This window comes from Scyliorhinus canicula, chromosome 8 (assembly GCF_902713615.1).
Source record: "Scyliorhinus canicula chromosome 8, sScyCan1.1, whole genome shotgun sequence".
Classification (NCBI taxonomy): Eukaryota; Metazoa; Chordata; class Chondrichthyes; order Carcharhiniformes; family Scyliorhinidae; genus Scyliorhinus; species Scyliorhinus canicula.
Window position 1 is genome coordinate 93,291,160 of NC_052153.1, and position 24,057 is coordinate 93,315,216.

The 24,057-nt window shown below is 43.9% G+C and overlaps 1 protein-coding gene across 1 annotated transcript in view; it reads right to left on the minus strand.

Annotated features, from left to right (window-relative positions):
- The window catches only part of LOC119970392 (proprotein convertase subtilisin/kexin type 5-like), a 520,270-nt gene that overhangs the window by 76,732 nt on the left and 419,481 nt on the right, over positions 1 to 24,057 (minus strand). Inside the window, 2 exon segments of the mRNA XM_038804933.1 lie at positions 10,901 to 10,969; positions 19,026 to 19,226. Coding sequence (XP_038660861.1) covers positions 10,901 to 10,969; positions 19,026 to 19,226 — 270 coding nt within the window.

Sequence of the window (24,057 nt, forward strand, 5' to 3'; positions counted from 1 at the left end):
ACAGCAGGATTTTGTCTTGGGGTTTCAGGTTTGGGCAGGGAGGTCTGCAGATTGTTGCAGAGGTTGCTTGAGGGGTAGGAATAGCACACTGCTCCTCCCCCCCCGCCCCCTCACAAGAATTGATGTAAAAAGAAAAGGCCTGTTTGGATCCTACTGCTTCTACCTTCATTTTACTGCCAGGTTTCTAGAGCCCTGAGAAACACAGTCGGCCAGCGGTAACTTTAAATTAGCTTCTCAATTACGCGGTGGGGGCCCAATTTAAGAACAATTTGGAACAAGAATAGGACACGACTATGTCATATAAACCACCATGTTAGAAATTATGGTTGTGCCTTTGTGGTTACTCAATTGCAAGTTACACAATTTTATATATTTAACATACTCTCTCAACCCTCTTCCACCTGTCGTGTGATGGGGTTCAAATTCCAAATTTGATTCTGATGGCAAATTGAGTAAGGTAGTATTCATTTGTAGTCAATATAAATTGAGAAAAGCAGAAGCTTAATGGACAGAATCGCCTGTTCTTGTTTTACTGAAAACTATTTCTAGTTTTTTGGGATGTTGTGCAAATGAATGCCATTTGCCGGTTATTGCCTCAATAATGCACCGATTGTTAATCGATTTTCTAGGTTTTAATACAGACATCAAATCAATAAAGTATCCATCAGGCATCAGTTTACTGTCCATCAAGAAAGCCAGAAGTAGTAATAATATCATTTGTAATATGTAACTGCTTCCAGTGAGAGACAGGCAACTTCAGTGGATTTAATTTAATTCAGTAAAGTTACATCTTGAGTTTCTAAATCGATCACGGTTTCCTGCTTTTACTGTACTTCTATTAAGTTTTACATTACAGTAATGCTCAGGATGCTAAACCAAACAATGCATGCACATAGAAACCATAAAGGAGGAATAGTTTCAGATCTTTGAAAGCAAAAGGTCTGAGAAGTAGGAATTATAAAATAATAAATCACATCATATTTCTCAGTTTCAATGTTACTAAATATATAATCTGATCTGCTGCCATTCCGTGGTTACTACTCTATAGTAACTAACACTGCGGCCAAAATGTGCAATGTAGCAGCAAGGGAGTGGCAAGGGAGTGGCAATGGCTCTGTGCCATTTTTAGATGCAGAGTAACCAACCCTCTTGATGTCATTTTCTAATCAACTCTCTCTTTTTAAATATTTTTATGATAAATAAAACAGCAAAGACTACAGAGACCATCTTTCCACAGACTACAAATATTTACTCCATCATGGTCTAATCTAACCCACTCAACTGTCTGAGGTGGATGATTAACCATAGCTAACCTACAAAGTAAACAATGTGATCCTGTTGAAAACGTCTATCCTTCCCTGAAGCACAGAAATAGGATAGTGCAGCTAAACACGTGGCTAAACTAGTCATGTAGGATAGAGGATTTCAGATTTCTGGATCACTGGGATCTCTTCCGGGACAGGGGGGACCTGTACAAGAATGACAGGTTTCATCTAAACTGGAGGGGCACCAATATCCTGGCTGGGAAGTTTGCTAGAGTCAGTCGGGAGGATTTAAACTAGTATGGCAGGAGGGTGGGAACCAGAGCATTAGCTTAGAAGGTGTAATAACTGAAGGGGAAATAGAGGACAAAAATAAGAGAACAACATTACCCTCAGGCAGTGCAAAAAAGGTAAGAGGTGTGAGAAGGCAGGTGGGCAATGCAGAACTGAGAGTATTGTACCTAAATGCGCTCAGTATATGGAACAAGGTAAATGAGCTTGTTGCGCACATTGAAATTGGCCGATACGATGTTGTGGGTATCACAGAGATGTGGCTGCGAGGGGATCAAGATTGGCATCTAAATATACAAGGATATCTGTCCTAGCGAAAGGACAGGCAGATGGGCAAAGGGGGCGGGGTTGCATTGTGAGTAAGGAGCGATATAGGATCAGAAGGCACAGAATCTCTGTGGGAAGAGTTGAGGAGTCGCACAGGTAAAAAGACCCTGATGGGAGTTATGTACAGGCCCCCTAGCAGTAGTCAGGATGTGGGCAGAAAATAAATCAGGAGAAAGAAAAGGCATATAAAAAAGATAATATTACAATAATAATGGGGGACTTCAATATGCAGGTGGACTGGGAAAATCAGGTTGGTAGTGGATCCCAAGAAAAGGAATTTGTAGAATGTCTAAGAGATGTGTTTTTAAAGCAGCTTGTGATGGAGCCTATGAGGGAACAGGCAATTCTGGATTTGGTGATGTGTAATGAGGCAGACTTGATTGGGGAACTTGAGGTGAAGGACCCTTAGGGAGCAGTGACCGAATTATGATAGAATTTACCCTGCAGTTTGAGAGGGAGAACCTGGAATTAGATGTAATGGTATTATAATTAAATAAGGGTGACTACAAAGACATGAAGGAGGAGCTGACCAGGTGTGATTGGAAAAGGAGCCCAGCAGGGAAAACAGTGGAACAGCAATGGGAGGAGTTTTTGGGGTTTACTCAGGCACACAACAGAAATTCATCTCAAGGAGGAGAAACCATGCTAAGGGGAGGACAAGGCATCTATGGCTGACGAGGGAAGTCAAGGGCAGCATCAAAGCAAAAGAAAAAGCACACAAAGTGGCGAGGATTAGTAGGACGCCAGATGATTGGGAATCCTTTAAGCAGAGGACAACTAAAAAAGCAATAAGGGAGGAGAAGATGAAATATAAGTGCAGGCTAGCTAATAATATCAAAGAAGATAGGAAGAGTTTTTTTCAATATATAAAAGGTTAGAAAGAGGCAAAAATACATAGTGGACCACTGGAAAATGTGGCTGGAGAAGTAATAATACGAAACAAAAAGGAAAGCAGAGGAACTGAATAGTTACTTTGCATCAGTCTTCATGGTGGAAGGCACCAGTGGGATACCAGAGCTCCAGGAGAATCAGGGGGCAGAGGTGACTGTAGTGGCCATCACAAAGACGAAGGTTCTGGGGAAACTGAAAGGTCTGAAGGTGGATAAATCATCTGGACCAGATGGACTACACCCCAGGGTTCTAAAAGAGATAGCGGAGGAGATCATGGAGGCATTGGTGGTGATCTTTCAGGAATCACTGGAGGCAGGAAGGGTCTCAGAGGACTGGAAAGTGGCTAATGTTGGTTTAAGAAGGGAGGGAGGCAGAAGATGGAAAATTATAAACCAGTGAATCTGACTTTGGTCACTGGTAAGATTTTAGGGTCCATTATTAAAGATTAGATCGCAGAGTACTTGGAATTGCGTGATAAAATAGGATTGACTTAGCATGGCTTTGTCAAGATGAGGTCATGTCAGACAAATCTGTAAGAGTTCTTTGAGGAGGTAACAAGGAAGTTAGACAAAGGAGAACCAGTGGATGTGATTTATTTAGATTTTCAAAAGGCCTTTGACAAGGTGCCACTGAGGAGACGGTTAAATAAGTTAAGAACCCATGGTGTTAAGGGTAAGATCCTGGCATGGATAGAGGATTAACTGACTGTCAGAAGGCAGAGAGTGGGTATAATGAGGTCTTTTTCAGGATGGCAGCCGGTGACTAGTGATGTGCCTCAGGGGTCTATGCTGGGATTACAACTTTTCATAACATATATTAATGATCTGGAAGAAGGAACTGAAGGCACTGTTGCTAAATTTGCAGATGACACAAAGATCTGTAGAGGGACAGGTAGTATTGAGGAAGCAGGGGGCCTGCAGAAGGATTTGGACAGGCTAGGAGAGTGGGAAAAGAAGTGGCAGATGAAATACAATGTGAAAAAGTGTGAGGTTATGACTTTGGAAGGAGGAATGGAGGCACAGACTATTTTCTAAATGGGAAATGCTTAGGAAATCAAAGGGACTTGGGAGTCCTTGTTCAAGATTCTCTTAAGGTTAACGTGCAGGTTCAGTCGGCAGTTAGGGAGGCAAATGCAATGTTAGCATTCATGTTGAGGGGCCTAGAATACAAGTCCAGGGATGTACTTCTGAGGCTGTATAAGGCTCTGGTCAGACCCCATTTGGCGTATCGTGAGGAATTTTGGGCCCCGTATCTAAGGAAGGATGTACTGGCCTTGGAAAGGGTTCAGAGGATGTTCAGAAGAATGATGCCTGGAATGAAGAGCTTGTCATATGAGGAACGATTGAGGACTCTGGGTCTGTATTCATTGGAGTTTAGAAGGATGAGGGGGGATCTTATTGAAACTTACAGGATACTGCATGGCCTGGATAGAGTGGACGTGGAGAGGATGTTTCCACTTGTCGGAAAAATTAGAACCAGAGGACAGAATCTCAGATTAAAGGGACAATCCTCAAAACAGAGATGAGGAGGATTTTTTTCAGCCAGAGGGTGGTGAATCTATGGAATTATTTGCCGCAGAAGGCTGTGGAGGTCAAATCACTGAGTGTTTTTAAGACAGAGATAGATAGGTTCTTGATTAATAAGGGGATCAGGAGTTATGGGGAGATTGCAGGAGTGTGTGCCGAGGTGATAGGGGAGGACCAGATGGGGTTCATGAAGGGGTGGCATCTGGCAGCTAATATAAGGAGGTTATTAAATGTGATAATGATGCCCCCACCGAGGGACGAGAGGTAGAGGTGGTGCTCGCCATGGACGCGGAGAAGGCCTTCGATCGGGTGGTGTGAGACTATTTGTGGGAGGTTTTGGGGCGGTTAGGATTTGGCCAGAGTTTTGTGGATTGGATTGGGTCCGGCTGCTGTACCAGGCACCGGTGGCGAGTGTGCAGACACACCGAGTGAACTCGGACTCTTTTAGGCTGCACCGAGGAATGAGACAGGGATGCCCACTTTTCCCACTGCTCTTTGTCCTGACTATAGTGCCGTTGGCGATGGCTGAGAGTGCCAGGGACTGGCAGGGGATAGTACCGGGGGGAGGGTGGGTTGGAACACAGGGTCTCGTTTTATGCAAAAAAGAGACTGGGGGAGATGCCGTTTAAGGTGGTGGAGGGGCGTTTTTGATATTTGGGCATTTAGGTGGCGCGGGGGTGGAAGCAGCTGCCCAAGTTAAATCTGACTCGTCAGGTGGAGAAGATGAAAGGGGACTCGAGGAGGTGGGATGCGGTTCCGTTGTCATTGACAGTGAGGGTTCAGATGGTAAAGATGGCGATCCTCCCAAGGTTCCTGTTTATATTTCAGAGCCTCCGAATCTTCATTCCTAAGGCGTTTTTCAGGAAAGTGAATGCAGTGATCTCAGGGTTTGTATGAGCGGGTAAAGCCCCGCGCCCGCGGCTGAAGAAGGTGTTGCTGCAGCGGGGTCGAGTTGGGGGGGGGGGGGGGGGGTGCCGGCTCTCTCGAACGTTATAACTTACTACTGGGCGGCGAATATAGCAATGGTCAGGAAATGGGTAGTGGGGGAGGGATCGGTGTGGGAGGGATCGGTGTGGGAACAGATTGAGGCAGCCTCATGTAAGGACACAAGTTTAGGGGCACTGTTAACGGTGCATCTGCCATTCTCGCCGGCCAGGTACTGTACAAGCCCGGTAGTGCTGGCGGCCCTGAGGGTATGGGGACAGTGGCAGCAGTATATGGGGCTGGAAGGGGCGTCGGTGTGGGCACTGATGTGTGGAAACCACCAGTTTGCTCCGGGGGAGCTGGATGTGGGGTTTCGGGGGTGGCAGCGGGCGGGGATTGAGCAGTTTGGGGAACTGTTTATAGATGGGAGCTTTCCGTGCTTGGAAGAGTTGGAGGAGTAATTTGAGCTGCCCGGTGGGAATGTGTTCCGGTATTTGCAGGTAAGTGACTTTGTGCAGAGGTAGGTATGAACCTTTCCGCACCTGCCACCCCAGGGGCTACAGGATAAGGTTGTGTCGATAATGGGAGTAGGGGAGTGGAAGGTATCGGAGATCTATAAAGTGCTTGTGGAATGAAAGAGAGCCCCGACAGGTGAGGTTAAGCGGAAGTGGAAGGAAGAACTTGGTTGGGGGTTGGAGGCTGGGTAACGGGAGGATGCCCTGAGGTGAGTCAATGCATCCTCATTGTGTGCCAGGTTCAGCCTTATACAATTCAAGGTGGTCCACAGGGCATGTATGACTGTGGCTCATATGAGCAGGTTTTTTGAAGGGGTGGAGGATAGGTGTGGACGGGTGGGCCTGCGAATCATCTCCATGTGTTTTAGGCATGTCCAAAGCTAGGGGGATTCTGGCAGGGGTTTGCCGACATCATGTTGGAGGTACCAACACCTGCTCACATCTGCTGGCCTATTTATTCTTCAGGCCATGGCCCTCTTTATTGTGCGCCGTATCACAATAGAAACACAGTTGGAACTTAACCAACCCCTACACATACAAACACCTATGTCCAGTATGAATTGAACTATAGGTTTTACCCTTCCAGGCACAGAAACATTAATTTAAACACACTTAAAACTACACCTTATTTCTAATGTTTACCAATTCAAGTATAAAGCCCTTAAACCTACCTTTGTTTTCCTAACAAAGGCGAGTTATGGTAACTCATATCGCTTTACAGGTGCTGACTGTATATAGAACATACAGTGCAGAAGGAGGCCATTCGGCCCATCGAGTCTGCACCGACCCACTTAAGCCCTCACTTCCATCCTATCCCCGTAACCCAATAACCCCTCTTAACCTTTTTTGGTCACTAAGGGAAATTTATCATGGCCAATCCACCTAACCTGCACATCTTTGGTCTGTGGGAGGAAACCGGAGCACCCGAAGGAAACCCACGCAGACACGGGGAGAATGTGCAGACACCGCACAAACAGTGACCCAGCGGGGAATCGAACCTGGGACCCTAGCACTGTGAAGTCACAGCCACTTGTGCTACCGTGCTGCCCCTTCCTCCTGCTCTTTGTTTTCTTTTGTTTCAAATGTTCAGTGTTTGCCATTTTCTTCATTTTCCTACTATGATTTCATGGTGATTTCTGATATTTTGCCACTAGATGGCATCCAATTGCCATCTAGAGTTTTCAGAACTCAGTAAACCCTTACATCCGTAAATGCACCAATCTGTTGACACAGGTTTCCAAACTGAGGAGAGGGCGAGCGGGCCTTCATTTTGATGCCTCATTTCAAACCTGATTTCTGACAGCGTCACGCTCATTCAAAACTACAGTGGAGTGTCAGCCTCGATTATGTGCTCAAGCCTCTGCTATGGGGCTGTATGCTCCAAGTATTGACTGTAACCTTCTGGCTCCCAAGTATCAGATTTGGGGGAACACCAAAGATATGCTGGGAACTCCTTGGACGTTCCCTGGTGAGGGTTTACGCAGCGATTGTCCAGAAGCGTTAACTTCCCCTGCATACTTGTGTTGCGCTGGGACTTTTCCCACAAAGTGATCTAAATCAATAACTTTGGATGGTTTGGCCAGTCTTACACTAACAGTAACTCTGAAAAAGTCTGAAAAAATAAAAACATTTCTAACTTCAGAGTAATCATTTCAAACACCCAGATCAAACCCTGCATGGGACACCACCCCCACATCCCGACCCTCCCTCAGCAACTTTCCAACATTGCCTCCGAATAAGCACACACTCCCCACACACCCATCTCCAGTATTCCCCATTCTTATGCCCCCCCCCTCCCTCCACCTGACTCATCCTGAACCTACCCACCCCCAACCCGACTTGGTCCTCAACCCCCTCAAACCCGACCCTTAATTCCCTTTCCCCGAACTGATCCCCATGCCCCTGATATCCGAATCCCCTGATGTCCGACCCCGTCTTGATGTCTGACACATTCCCCAGTGTCCAAGCTCCACATGCTTGACCACTCCCCCCTCCCAACCTGATGTGCCACCCATGATGACCAATACACCATTGTCTGACTTTCTGACTTAGCTTGACATCCGCCTCGCCTTCCCCTTATTTAAAGTTTACTCCATCACGCCGCTTCTTTTACACTTTGCCACTAGAGACAGGAATCCGCTGCGCTGTCTGATTCTCCATTAGGCCTGAGGCAGGAAAAGGGGCAGCACGGTGCCGCAGTTATTAACGTTGCTGCCTCAGTTCCCAGGTTCGATCCCGGCTCTGGGTCACTGTCTGTGTAGAGTTTGCATGTTCTCCCCATGTTTGCATGGGGTTTTACCCCCACAACCCAAAGATGTGCAGGGTAGGTGGATTGGCAATGCTAAATTGCCCCTTAATTGGAAAAAATTAATTGGGTACTTTGAATTTTTGTTTTTGAAAAAGCTTGAGGCTGGAAGTTTATGCGCGAAAGGCACTTTAGAATTTTAGCACAGGTAAGTGGCTATGGAATGGCAATGAACTTAAATGAAACCCATCACATTGCTGTTTGAGAAAGCTTGCCGTTTCAAATTATCTGCCACATTTCCTCACACTGTAATCGTATGAAATACTTTTTGGAAAATGTTGAAGTAATGAAAGGCACAATATAAATACAAATCTTTCTTTCCTTTAACATCCTATATTCAATATAGTTTGAATGGTATCTATTCTACTGATATACCTTCGGTCCCAGACTTTGGGCAGTTTAGGATTTCCCTGACCCGAATGATTAGTCTTACAAAATCTACAAAATTATGAGAGGTATGGACAGGGTGGATAGCAACAAGCTTTTCCCAAGAGTGGGGGTGTCAGTTACAAGGGGTCAAGATTTCAAGGTGAGATTTCTGACAAAGCCGAAGGAACAAAGAACAAAGAAAATTACAGCACAGGAACAGGCCCCTCGGCCCTCCCAGCCTGCGCCGATCCAGATCTTTTATCTAAACCTGTCTCCTATTTTCCAAGGTCTACTTCCCTCTGTTCCCACCTGCTCAAATACCTGTCTAGATGCCTCTTAAATGATGCTATCGTGCCCGCCTCTACCACCTCCGCTGGTAAAGCGTTCCAGGCACCCACCACCCTCTGCGTAAAAAACTTTCCACGCACGTTTCCCTTAAACTTTTCCCCTCTCACCTTGAAATCGTGACCCCTTGTAACTGACACCCCCACTCTTGGGAAAAGCTTGTTGCTATCCACCCTGTCCATACCTCTCATAATTTTGTAGAAGGAGGGATAACAATTTTTCTGTAAAGAACAGAACAGCTCTCACTAGAGGGATATGACTATTCCAGGCCATAAACAATGAAATAGGTTTCAGTGATCCTCTAATGGGAGATTTTTTGAGTAGGTCGCTCAAAACTAAATCATCTACATTTTCAACATGGATCCTTGTCAATTAAGACATCCTAAAATAGCGTCTAGGATTTTTAAACTTACTCAATGTAAACATACAGTTTATATTTTTAGTGGGGTTTTATTATTAACATTTCAGAGTATAAAACAAAGTTACAGAGTCTTCAAAATATACATCTGCCGACAGTCCTTTGTCATCTACTGACAGATTATCTTCAAGAGAAGTATATATTTAAATCCATACATATCTCTAAATATCTACCTAATACTTTTCTTAAAGGAATAATAGGCTCATACTCACAACAGTCTCGTGGGACGTGTCTGTTCAACCAGGCAATTGAACAGAACAGAGACTTCATCCCCTTTCAGGGAAGATTGAGTGAAAACTGTTGAATCTATCTATTTTAATACATTTTTCTTCCCATTTTTGGTAACAGCCCAATGTGTCTCTTACCTATGTAATGCGTGGTTCCCTTACAATTTTGTAGTTTTACTTAATTTTACTGACAATCCGTCTTTAAAAGCCGATTTATGTTTCTTTTAATACTAATTTGAGTGTCAAACACATGTCCGATCAGCAGGTCATTCTAAGAGTGACTTTATTCAGTTATCTCTCAGGTATCAAGGATATTTAAATACAGGGTATATAGTTTAACAGAAAGTTACTGTTGAGAATGTATCTATTCACAGCAACCCGGGGGGGTGAGGGGGAAGGGGGAGGGAAACGGTGTTGGGGGGGGAGGGGGGGCGGACGATGACTATGTTTGTTTATTTAATTTAAATTTATTTTTAAGTTCTTCTGTTGTTCATTGGGGTTGGGGGGGTGGGGGATGGGATACATGCGTCGATACGGTCTGGGGGTGTTACAGTTATTATGGGTTATTTTGTTTCATTTCATTGTTTGTCGTTACGTTTTATATTTTCTGTAAAAAATTCCAATAAAAATTATATTAAAAAAAAGAGAATGTATCTATTCTATATATCTGTGTCAAATGTCTTAAAAATATACTTATACAGAAAGTTGCTATTAAAAATGTCTTCTATTTATCTCTCACGTGTCAAGAGGTTATATGGTTGGACAGAAAGTTACCCAATTGGTTCTAGTCTGTTATCTTGTATATGGCCTCTTTGGTTCGGCTATAGCTACAATTGTAGTTAGGCAATTCAAAGGGATTTATGTTCTGTCACCCAAGGATCTTTTAAATTTGGATTACTTGGTTTGTTCGAGGCAACTTAATTAGTCTAAGGGTGGCATATGTGTATTTTTCTATGTGTTTACTGGATTCTAAAAGTATATTTGTACTGATTTTATTCTACTTGGGCTAAACACACTGTGCATCAATTTTAAATTCCTGATTCTTATCAGCTTCTTTAATTTAATCCGAATCTTGTGGTCAGTGTAGACAAACAAATTGCGCTGCCCAACGTGAGACTGAGCTGTACAGGCTAGATGCACGTGGCACTCAATTGCAATATTATACATAAATTCGACACATTTGGTTTCCGCAACAAAAAATGGATGCAAGTTCTGACTTATAAAATTTAGTGTGTTTAAATAATCATCACATATTAATCATCTGCTTAAAAGAAGACTCCACTCAGAAATACATTATTTTTATACCGGCAGAGTTTTCAGTTATGAGTCAGACACATTGAAATCTAATAGATGAATTAGATTGGATGGATATGGAAATTGCACAGATCTATAGGATTAAGACTAGTGCTCACATGGGAGGATAAATATCAGTTGGACTAGCTGGGCCAAATGGCTTGTTGCTATGTTGTAGTTTCTATGTAATTCCATGTAACAGCTCACCTAATATGCATTTCTCACATCCTTCTCCACACTGCATGCAGTCTTCATTGTCAGGATCTGCAATTTCACCTGTGGATTGTAAATACAGGTTAATTGATAATGTAAGTGAATGGTGTACTTTGCAACACAAATTATACTTTGTTGTTTTTTTAATGATTCTGATAAATTGTACCTTTTTCTGTATTACCTTCAGATCAACTGTACAGTTCTACATGCATCAAATCTATTAATTTCCCATTCTAAATCTGAACCTAGGCACAAGTGGGCTGAAGTGGAGACTGGGATTGGGATATAGGCAGGACAGGGTTGAGGAACAAAATGAGATTAGATTCAAAGTGGGCACGATAGGGCTGAATCAAGAAATATATTTATGACTTCAATTTTGGTTGTCTTAACTGATTAAATTCATTGTAAAATAATTAGCAATGAATTAATTCACTTTATGAAACAGTGTTAAGTGGATTTTAAAAAGAAGGTATTGTTTTAGAAACAAAATCAACATGTCTGGTTCATGTTTTTCTAAATGTTCAGAAACCACTCAAAAATTGGATAAGTGGCAACCCCCATCAATAGAATTAATTTAATTACTGGCAATGCAAACTGAAATTATAATAAAAAGTGAGATGTGTCTGTTGAAATATTATTAATTTAGTTCAGTTTTGTTATATAGTGCATCAACATAATTAATAATTCAGTGCTTCTGACTGTAATAGTTTCACACATGGTTAGAATTATATTATGTTGATGGAATAGAGTTTTAATACAGATCATGATCAACTTACACAGTCTCATAAAACAGAGGATCTTCAAATTTTGCCAATGGCACAGAGAACAAGAGAGAGAGATCAGTATGACCTGGTACAAGGATATTAAATTCATCCTGCCCTGTCCCCATTTAACCTAATTGTCTGGATTTTGTGGTGAGCAAAAAAGGAACATGTAAGAAGCTGGAATCTTTTTGAACTGACTTAATTATATCTCAATCGAACATTGTGGTTGAGATGTGTGAAAATTATTTAACACAGGGTATATTGCATTGTTCAAACTTAGTGAAGGTTTAGTGTTAGTGTTAAATTTGAGTAATTTGAGCATTGTCTCATTTTTTCTTCAATTCCCATGACTGAATAGTCAAGTAAATTGTCAGGTGTATAAGGTTTTGTCTTACAAACAACACTGATCCCTAACCTCTCTGATGACTGCCTACAAGGTTTTTGTGACCTCAGAATGGAGACTTGCTCTAATTGAGCACCTGATCGAGTGTAGTGCCCTCCACAGCGGATTTACAGTGTCTGTGATCTGATGACATCTTTGTTACCATTTTTGTGCATTCTCCACTGCTTCCATGTCCTTTTCATGGTATGGAAGCCATGAGGGAAGAAATTAGCTGGTGTTGCACCACTTCTGACAACACTTTGCAGACTTATTTTTGATCCCCTGGGGACCAGCAGCACCACAGGCCTCACACCTGTGTGAGCTGCATGAACAAATATCTTCCCATGGAACAGTACACTAAGCTTGACCAATGAAGGGCATAAAGTTGCAAACTATCTAAGACAGTATTGGACTAATTGAGCCTGGAGGTGACAAAAGGCACAGATAAACGATGCAGCGGCAGTGAGGTGGAGGTGGCCGATGTAGCAGAGGTGGAAATAGGTGGTGTTGGTAAGGATCTGAATTTGAAGCTTGACTCAAGGCAAGATGAAGGAGGCAAGAGAAACTGCAAAGCAGAGGGCTTTAGGGAAAGTATTCCACAGTATTGGGCCAAAATGTCTGAAGGCATTGCAATCCTTTATGCTCCTTTAATTTAATTCTGAAGAAGCTTCCAATGAAAGGAGTGAGCCGGAGGCTTGGGTGTGGAGTTACAGATTACAGTCAAACAGGATTGTTCATGCCCAATATTAAGTTGAAGAAAGAATTTGCTCATGCAAGATGTTAATTCAATTAAGGAATTGTACATTGCAATCAGTCAAGTTGCTGACTTTGACAAGCATATCTTGAGACTGTGGCTGGGATGGAAACTGGATTAATAGAAGAATTAATGATGTAACAGGTGGGTGGCAATGATATGTTTGAGGATTTGGGGAGGAGAAGGCAGTTGTAGACGAGGCTGTAGTTGGATTGAGCAGAGGATTCTATGTTACCTGAGGAGGGTGTGATGATCGAATCATGACCAAGAATTCCCACCTCCAGTGGACGACGCAGAGCAAAGCAACTGTGTCAGCTAAGAGCCCAGGAAGATCCCTGGGCCAAACAAATCAGCTCTTACTGCATGAGGTTGCACTGCAATAATTGATTTGGTGTCCCAGGGGAGAAATGATGGTCTGTAACTTCTGAACTGATGATTCTCAAAGGTGTACTGGGGAACCCCACTCCCAAAGGATTCCCAGGTAATGATTTTATAGGAATTGCCCAGGAAGTGCAAACATCCACTGGGCAATTTCCCTGCAACTCCTGGAGTACTGACCAATCCGCAACCCCATGGGACATCCTCCCCCCACCCAACCCTCCAGAACCCTGCCGACACCCCCGGCCCCCGTGGGGCTCCCCCCACCACTCCAAATACCCTGCAAACCACCTACAGGACATACCCCAACCCACCACCCCGTCTACCTTCCTCAGAACCCACTGCCCGCCCCCCTCCCAGCCCACAAGACAAACCCATCACCCTGACCACACCTCCAACCCCATGGGACACCCCCAATCCCGCCAAACCCAACCCGTTACCTGACCACCCACAACCAACTTTGTACTGACCAGCCAACCCCATCCTCCCTCCTCCACCAACCCACCCCCAAGTCCCATAGCCAACTGACAAACCCCACCTTACAACCAAACACCACTCCCACCCTTTAATCCTACCCATTTACCTTATAAACTAACCTTTCCTGTGGCTTTTCAAAGTGATTGGACCTTTAAACTTACCTGCTTCATGGCAACTAGTACCATATAAATAGGGCATGTCTTCCTTACCTCTGACTCTTCAGCCCTCAATACAAGGCCTCGGCAATTCGCTACACCTGACTGTTTTTGCTTGGCCAGAGTCCCGTACCAGCCTCCCCGGACAGGTGCCGGAATGTGGCGACTAGGGGCTTTTCACAGTAACTTCATTGAAGTCTACTCGTGACAATAAGCGATTTTCATTTCATTTCATTTCAGAAGGTCAGGCAAGAAAGAAGAGGCTGGATTTTAAGCTAAAAACCAGGAGCAGATAAGTGACAACACAACTCTGATTACCACTCGATGGAAACTTATGACTGATATTTGGCTGTGTCCAGCTGAACCAGAGAACTTAACTTTTACTTCTATTATGGTCTAATTCTTTTTAATTCTAACAGAAGGTCTTCTCCAGTCCAATGGAGTTTTGAAAGGTCAACAAAATTAACCTAGCTCCATTTTCATATGCAAAATAACCTTTTGTGCTTTTTCCATGTTTCGTGTTTATTTTTCGAAGATTAGTTTGAAATTGTGTTTTCCTTTATAAGGTGATCCCTCTTAAATTGCATTGAGAAAATAATTTAGATATAACAATATAATCAGCACCTTTAACACAATAAGCCACTGTTCTAACCGACAAGTATGTTACGGGTGGGATCAATTAACTTCCCCATGAACCTTGCAGAATAGAAGCTCCCCTGTTAAGGGGATGGGGGACCTCGGCATGGTAGCACAGTGGTTAGCAATGTTGCTTCACAGCGCCAGGGTCCCAGGTTCGATTCCTGGCTTGTGCAACTGTCTGTGTGGAATCTGCACGTTCTCCCCGTGTTTGCGTGGGTTTCCTCGGGTGCTCCAGTTTCCTCCCACAAGTCCTGAAAGATGTGCTTGTTAGGTGAATTGGACATTCTGAATTCTCCCTCAGTGTAACCAAACAGGCGCCGAAGTATAATGACTAGGGGATTTTCACAGCTATTTCATTGCAGCAGTGTTAATGTAAGCCTACTTGTGACACTAATAAAGATTATTATTATTAAACAATTTATAGTTGTACGGCATATAAAGACAGCCAGTTAGGCACCGGCAAGGCAGACCCAATTGGGATCTACCGTGGGATGTTTACAATAGTTATTGTAAATAAACTAAGTTTTTTGAACTACTCGGTGTGAATTCCTTTGTGATCTTATACAAGCCACCCTAAAGCATTTCACAGAAATATAATAAGACATAAAAGTGACAGCAAACCAAAGAAAGAGACAGTAGGAAAATTGACCAAAAGCTCTGTCAAAAAGGTATGTCTTAAAGAGTGTCTGAAAGGAAAGAGAAGTGGAGATGTTTAGGAAGGAAATTTCAGACCTTTGAATCTAGACACCGAAGGCACGTCTGACAATAGTGAAGCAAATTAAATCCAGAAAGCATAATAGGCTAGAATTGGAGACATTCTAAAGGGCTCAGAAAGTTGTTAGGCTGGAGGGGATAATCGAGATAGGAGGAGTTTGGCCATCGAGGGATTTGAACATGGTGATAAAAAACTTTAAATGGGGGCATTGTGGGACAGCATGCACAGGTATGAACAGGACTTGAATCAAATTAGGAGTTTTGTTTGAACTCAAGTTTATGGATAGTGGAATGTGAGGGGCCAACTGGGAACAATGGAATATACAATTCTGGAGGTAACAAAAGCACGGATAAGGATTTCAGTACTAGATGGGGTGATGCAGAGGGTGGAGACGAGCCTTTTCAGGATGAAAATCCTAGGATAACTAACTATCTACCTTTTGGCGCTGCCCTCACCTGATCATCTTTAATTATTTTCAGAAAAATGAAATTCTATTTATTGAATCATGTCCCACTAAATGGTTTGTATTTTTGAAATATGCAGAGTGCATGCAATTTTAAATGAAGCTTCACATGTAAGGTATGAAAACACATATAGACGGCAACATCTCTTAAAACAGTCTTCTCTGTAAGACAGCTTTTAGTTCTCAACCACTTTGCTGTTCATTTTCATTGTCTAACCTATAAAATAAGAGATTAGAAATCTGTTTCGGCTAATAAATACGGTGGTTAATTTTAATTAACTGTAAAGATGTGAGGGGAAAGTTTAATACATTATATACATGAGTTTATTCATGTACAGTAATTACAACATTAACTATTAAACCCTTTGTGAAGGCAGTTGAGAGTCATGTTAGTAATTCATTTGGAACATGGTACGTATCGATTGTTTATCAAGAGATGTTGGAATCAGGTATTAATGCAAGCTTACATATAAAGTATTTAAATAAAATATCACCTGAATAGATCATCTGTTTCAGTTCTTTCCAGATAGCAAACATGCACTAACGTGATGTAACTCTTGTGAAGAGTCAACTGGCATCTTTTAAAAATTGCTCCCCCCCCCCCCCCCCAATTTTCCCCACTTTAACCACTTTGTCTCGGCGGTGTATGGTACAAGTTTGTGAGCATTCGTTTATTTAATCAAAGTAGTATTTAAGTATAACAATACATTCTGATGGACTATTCACTGCTATGTCCAATCCTCTCCTCACCAGGTGTCCACACATGTATACACTCCAGTAGGATTATAAAAGATAATTGCAATGATGAAGGAAAGGAACCCTGGCTACTTCTCAATATTACGTTCATCAAATCCTCCCCTCCTCCCCTCTCTTACCTATTGAAAATCACTGAGATCAGTAACAACATTTTTGGTCACGACTTTGCAGATGTTCATTCATGGCCATAATTAGCTTTGACAGAAATTAAACAAACTCCTACTAATTTTCATAATTAGAAATTCCCAATTAGATGATTCTTAAGTAATAGTGAAATTCTCCATTTGGGAGACTACGGGTGAAATTCTCCGTTCCTGAGGCTAAGTGCGGGCGCCAACCGAGAATCCATGGGTGATTCACGACAGGAAAATCGGCATGATGCCCCCACCAATTCCAGTACCGGTGAGGGGCTAGCACTGGCGCTGTGTTGAACACCCGCGGATCGCGCGGAAAATGGCTGGAGAATCGCCAGGTCCTGGGCCACACATGCGCAGGGCTGACGAGCTACATCAGTCACACTGGAAAACATGGTGCCAGTTGTGCTGGAACCCTAACCCGCCCACCCCAACGCCACAGCTCACCCCTTGGCCACCTCAACCACTGCCCACAGCCCTAGCAGAAGCCCCCCAGCCAGCGGCACGGATACCGGATGACTGTGGTGGCGCTGGACATTGTCCGCAGTTGGCACACCAGGTTTCCGACCGCTGGGACCACACGAGACCCGCGCCTTCGGGAACTCGGCCCATCAAGGGCAGAGCGTTGTGGGTGGGTCAGCTGATGTTGTGCCAACGGCGTTGCGATTGCATGATGTCAATTTGGAGGGGGCGGAGCATCACGATCCGGCGTCGGAGGCCATTCTCGTCGATATCGATTCCGCCGTCGGACTATGGAGAATTCCGCCCTATGTTCTCCCACCGGAGCTGAATTGCACTCAAAAGTGCACAAGGAAGCAATTCCCAATCCTTAGCCATACAAATGTATGCATGGAAGGTATTGCAAGGAACAAGGGAATCACACTATTAAGCCGCCTTTTTACGTGTGTGGCCTGACGACAAGGTTCTGCAGCTGGCCAAGCCATTGCATCACAATTCAGTGCCGCACCCCCTCCTCCCCCCTCCCCCCTCAACACCCGCAGCGCAATTCAGTCCCGTCCCCAGATTTTCTGGGTCTCCCCTTCCCCCCTCAGTACAGGGGAGATCTGACTTACACACTCACTGAGACCCCCTAAATAAAGGGATCCCCAGATACCCCCTAAATAAAGAGATCCCCAGAGACCCCCTAAATAAAGGGATCCTCCAGACATCCCGCAATGAAAGGTCCCCCCCCCCACAGTGACCCCCTAATAAGTGTTGTCAATTTCCAGCTGACCACTCAAGCATGAAGGGAAATTATTGGAAAGCACTTAATTCTGTTTGATGTGGCCCAGCAGTTGTCAATCAAAGCTCGATATTTATAAACATTGTTGTTAGAGCTCTCAGAGTTACTCAACCAAGGAAGATGAATGATACAATGCTGACAGCTGGGTGTGTGTGTGGAAGCTGTCAATCACAGCCTCGTAAAATCAATATCAAACAGAGATAAATGAATGCCTTCCAGATCAAAGATCTGAGAACCTATAAACACAGCTGACTTGTTTTCTCTTTCCAGAAATTGACCAGTAGTGCATCCTATGTCTGAGCAATTCATAATGCCCAGGTGAGTGTTACAACAGTAATTTTCTTCACTGCCTCTGTCTGGACAGCCCTCTAGCTTCCAGACAGAGGTATTTCTTCTGGCAAGCTTCCTGACGGTGGGTCTCCCTTCTGGGTGGCTACCTGACAGGAGTCCCTTTTCTGGGTGGCTTCCTGACAGGGGTCTCTCTTCTGATGGGTCTGTGGGGATCTCTTTATTTAAATGGTCTCTGTGAGGATCTCTTTATTTTGGTGGTCTCTGTAGGAGTCTCTTTATTTAGAGGGTCTCTGTGGGATCTGTTGGGGGTGGGGTGGGCATATTTTGCACTGTGGGGGTTGGGGGAGGAGAGTAGCCCTCAATTGGACTTTGGGGACAAATGGTTGCCCATTTGGCCCACCACAAAGTCCACTGCATCAAGGACATGCTTGCCAAGACCCATAGCACTTCTCGCCCACGTGATCCCGGCCTAGAGGACTGGGGAATCACGTGGGCCCAGAGAACATGGTGCCTGGCATGGTAAGTGGATGTGAATGGTCTTAATGACCTATTTGCATCCTCCTGCTGGCGCGGGGCACAAACTTGAATCCTGACATCAGCGGTGGGCCAGAGTATCCCATTTTCTTCACAACCGCTGAATTTTGTGCCTCACCAGAAACTCCGCTTCCGATGGCACGAGGTGGAGAATTTTAGCCAATAGATATATTTTCATCTAAGTCCATTTTCTTTGTTAAAATGATCAAAAGCTCCACAAAATGAACATGATTTAGGTGCATATTTGCTATCTGGAATGCTCTGAAGCAGATGATATATTTAGGTTCCATTTTATTTACATACTGCATATGTAATATCAGGAATTTCCATAAAGTAATCTGTCTTTGTAGTTGCAGTTGATATAATTCTTCAGTTTATCACTAGGATGCAGCTTTAAACCCATGCAGTGCATGAAGAATCTGATTACTACTTACCTTTTGCACATTTCAGCTGCTGACACCCTTCAGGGTTTGGGTAATAGCCGGAGGAACACTTTACACAGTGTGTATCACTAGTGCACACTTCACAGTTACTGGAACATGGAAGGCAGATTTTACCAGCAGCAGGATAGTGAGATGTAGGACAATCCTCTCTGCATTCAGAATTGAAAAGGTAACGGTCGATCCTAAATTTATCTGAGAAGATATGGAAAATGTGAAAGGCACATTCATTTCATTTTTCATCAGTCAAAATTTGCATAAAGTATAAATATCTTTAAATTATAAAACAAAACTTAATGGAAGTTCCACGCCAATAGTATGAACATTTAAATGACTCATTAAATGCCACACACACAGGCTGCAAAGTTTATTTGCTTGGTTTCTAGCAGAGTTATGCAGGTTTCCTTTGATATCCAGGGATAAGTCAGGCTGCTACCTGTGTGGCTCATGCTCCATTTTTCATTGATATGGGCACACATAGCTGGGTCCCCTATGTGCACACAAGCATGTGGAAACAGCGCTATCCTGACATCACACAGCCCAACTAGCTGATCTGACACCAGGATAACAAGATTGGACAATGCTGGTCCCAGCAACATCTCCTTTGTCCATTCCTGAAAAAAGAATCATAAAGCAGCAAGATAAGTTCGACAGTAGTGCTAATTAAAGGGCCAGGCACTTGGAGAGCAAGCAAGTAAAATCTATGGAATATCTTTCATTAGAAAGTCTCTGAAAATCATCTGGAATGTTTTTTTGAGGTGTGTTGGTGCCTTGGATATCTTCACAGGGATTGCAGAAGAGTAGGTGACCCATGCATACAATGGTTGCAATAGGCATTGTATGGGGCAGTGACAGAGCCTCCTTGCTGCAGCACACCAGGGAGTTCGAACAAAGGTTGTAGAGAGGGCAATTTCTCTGCCCTGCCTCTGTCAAGCTGGAACTGGGCTCACTCATGGTCCTTAACAGGGACAGGAGATTGTCTACTAGGCCAGTTAATAATGCATTACCACTGTGTGCATGTCCATTTACTGATCTCCTATATGCCACCTCATCCAGGTTCCCATCCGAGTCCTCTGAAACAGTACTTTTCTACCACCTCTTCCTCTATGAACTGGCACACAAACTATCATTTATCTTTGGACCGCTCTAACCCACTTATACTTAGTGACTCGCCATGTGCTGATCCCAACTCTATGCCAGCTTCCAAGCTAATTTCAGTGAGAAGTCTTACACCAGGTTAAAGTCCAACATGTTTGTTTTGAATCACTAGCTTTCGGAGCGCAGCTCCTTCCTCAGGTGACTCACCTAGATGAAGGTGCTGTGCTCCGAAAGCTAGGGATTTGAAACAAACCTGTTGGATTTTAACCTGGTATACTTCTTACTGTGCCCACCCCAATCCAACGCCGGCATCTCCACTTCAAAGCTAATTTCAGTTTGTGGGATGTGGGCATCACTGGCAAGGCCAGCATTTGTTATCTATCCTTAATTGCCCTGGAGAAAATAGTGATCAGCTGCCTTTTTGAACTGCTGCAGTCCATGTGTTGTAGATGGACCCACTGTGCTGTTAGGAAGGGAGTTGTATGTTTTAGAGCCAGTGACGGAGAAGGAATAGTGATATAGTTCCAAGTCAGGATAATGTGTGGCTTGGAGGGAAACCTGCAAGTGGTGATGTTCCCATCCATCTACTACCATTATCCTTCTATCTGGTGATATGTGTGTGTTATAATGATATAAAGACGCCGATCACTCATAAGGGATTGGGTAAACACCTTGTGGGTTCATTTATTGAGAATAGGCAAATGAGAACAGATATACATTGATAGAAAGCTTGAAGATATGAGCAGCAGAGCTATGTACTGTGTGCTTTGCTTAAAAGCAAAAGTGAAACGAAAACTGGATCGCACGTGTTACATTGCGAGGCAAGCGGCAAGGCAGCATTAAATCACAACAGTGATTTATTTAACTAAGAACCACCTTATATACAGAACAGCACAACTACTACACAGGTTTTGTTCCCTCGACTCCCAGCTAACTCTGACCAAACCCCAACAACCAGGCTCAAACACCTAATAGGTAACTTTCCTCCTCCCTTAAGTTCCCTTTCAAATCCCTGAAAAACAAAACAGAAAAACTCTTATTTACAATTATGTGCAGCCTAAGAGAGTTACAGTAAAGGAGTTCAAAGAAAAGTTCATAAGGTAGGTCTATCAGGTGACTTCCTAACTCTTGCCAAATGTCTCAACTTGGCAACTGGCTTTTCCAGACCGCAAGCATCGGAGCCTACAGCAAGGGCAGGAAAATTGCAAGAGTCTGTAGTAGGGGCAGTACTGACTACCTCTTCAATTCCTTCTATGGTCTCTAATGATTGCCTTCATGAAGATCTTGGTTCCAACACCACTGATTCGGCAATGGTGTACTGGTAGCTGGGATTGGATCCACTTGCTTTGTGGGGACGACAGTTTCTCTTCTTCTCAAATTATCATGTTTTCTCTCCTCACGGCCCTGTAGGTCTATGACATAGGATACTGGTCCAGTCCTGGCAACAACTCTCCTAGGTAACCATTCTGGTCCTCCATTCAAGTTCCAGACATGCTCTAAATCCCCTGTCCTTCTTGGTTGTTTAATGGTGGCCTGTGAGGCTTGCTTAGTCCCTGCCCTCCCTGACAAACTTGGAAGAATGAGGTCAAGCCAGGTCCTGAGGCGCCTGCCCATTAACAACTCAGCTGGGATGACCCCGTGGTGGTAAACATAGATACATGGAAAATAGGAGCACAGTACACAGGAGCAGTATGCGGGTGAATTGTACAAGAGTTTGCATGTTCTCCCAGTGTCTGAGTGGGGTTCCTCCTGGTAATCCGGTTTCCTCCCACAGACCAAAGATGTGCAGGTTAGGTGGATTAGCCACGCTAAATTTCCCTTTGTGTCCAAAAAAAAAGTTAAGTGGGGTTACTGGGTTGCGGGGATAGGGTGGAGGTGTGGGCTTAGGTAGGGAGCTCTTTCTAAAGGGCCGGTGCAGACTCAATGGGCCGAATGGCCTCTTCTGCACTGAATATTCTATGCTATCTATGAGAGTAAGAAGTTCACTAAATGAAAGTAGTGGCCAATTAGCTTGTTTTTTTCATTGCTGCTTTGAACATTTGGACCGCTTTTTCAGCCAGCCAGTTGTTGCAGGGTAGTAGGGGGCTGTCCTTAACTGCTGGATCCTATTGGACTTAATGAAGAGTTCAAACTCTTCGGCTGTGAAGGCTGAACCATTGTCTGAGACAATAACCTTGAGATAGGTTATAGTGGCAAAGATTTGCTGCAGATTGTCCACGGTGACTGCTACAATGGTTGAATGCATAGAATGAACATCCAGCCACTTTGAGTAGGCATCTACCACAATCAAAAACATCATACCAAAGAAGGGAACCACAAAGTTGATGTAGAGCTTTGTCTTCCGACACCTGGGCCACTACCAAGGGTGCAAACTTGCTGCAGGCGGATGGTTGTGTTGGGTTTGACACTGTTTGCATTGATTGACCATCCTTTTGATCTGCATAACACCTGGCCAGCGCCTTCATCTTGGACTGACCAGGATGACCACTGTGCAATTCTTGGAGAAGAGGCTGTTGCCCCCAGAGTGGCACTATCACTCTTAAACCCCACAGGAGAGCCCTGTCTTCACAAGTGATTGCATCCCTGTAGTGCATTTAAGGCCTAATCTGTTCTGACTTCTCAAAATGCCCGCCTATGAGAACCTTCCTTCTAACTCTTGACAACACAGGGTCTCTGCTGGTCCATGTTTTAATGTGGCCAAATGAAATAGGTAGAGTGTCAAGAAAACTTAGAACCAGAACAATCTCATGCAGAGTGGAGGCTCTGATACTGGTTGTGGCAATGGAAGCCTGCGCAAAGTCTCTTGGTTCCTGGGCTATGGTGAATAGGCGGCCAAGAGCAATACCCATCTTTGCACTTAGGCTGATGCAATTGGTGGGACGGGTTTGTCTTCACAAAAAATGACAAGTAATGGTTTATAATCCGAGACAATGGGCAATTACCAGTCAAAAACATATTAAGTTTTTTTTTTAACCAGCATAAATGACCTCCAAACTTTCTTTGTCGATCTGGGTATATTTTCTCTCAGAATCTGACAGTGTTCTGGATCTGAAAGCGACAAGCCTCTCCACACCATCTTCCATTTTTGGGTGAGAATACCGCACCAGTGCCACATGGCAATGCATCATAAGTGACTATGATGGGTTTATCTGGGTTGAAATGCACCAGCAATGCCAATGATTGCAGGGCCCATTTGACCGGAATGAAAGACTTCCTATGGGAATCTTCCCACTTTTTCAACAGTTGATGCAGGGGTGCCAAAATGATAGACAGTTTGGGTAAAAAACAGCTGTAATAATTGACCATCCCTAAATTGGACTTAAATTCCAACGTGTTCTTTGGTTCAGGTACCCTTTTTTTTGCCTTTATCTTATCGCGAATAGGGCAGAATCCCTTCGCTTCAACTCTGAAACTTAAATACGTGACCTCATCAGCCTGAAACAAGCACTTCTCTCGTTTTAGTCGAATACCGGCTTCTTTAAACCTCTTGAGGACTTCTTCCAGATTTGCTCTGTGTTCCTCTGGTGTTGCCTCCATCACTAGGATATCATCCAGATACATAACAACCTTCGGATTTCCCTGCAAAAGGCTCTCCATTGTGCAGATTGATGAAATATCAGAGTATGTTGGAAGAAGTCTTTGAGGGTTTTTATGGTAACAAATCTTCTTGATGCATCTTCCAACACAGGTTGCTGGTATATGTGGCTGAAATCCAGTGTGGTGGAGTTCAGACCCCTTGCTAACGGGCCCTTCAATCTTCTATCCCAGGGCAGAACAGTAACACAGTGGCTAGCACTGTTGCTTTACAGTGCCAGGGTCCCAGGTTTGATTCCCGCTTGGGGCACTGACTGTGTGGATTCTGCACATTCTCCCCGAGTCTTCATGAATTTCCTCCGGGAGTTCTGGTTTCCACAAGTCCCGAAAGATG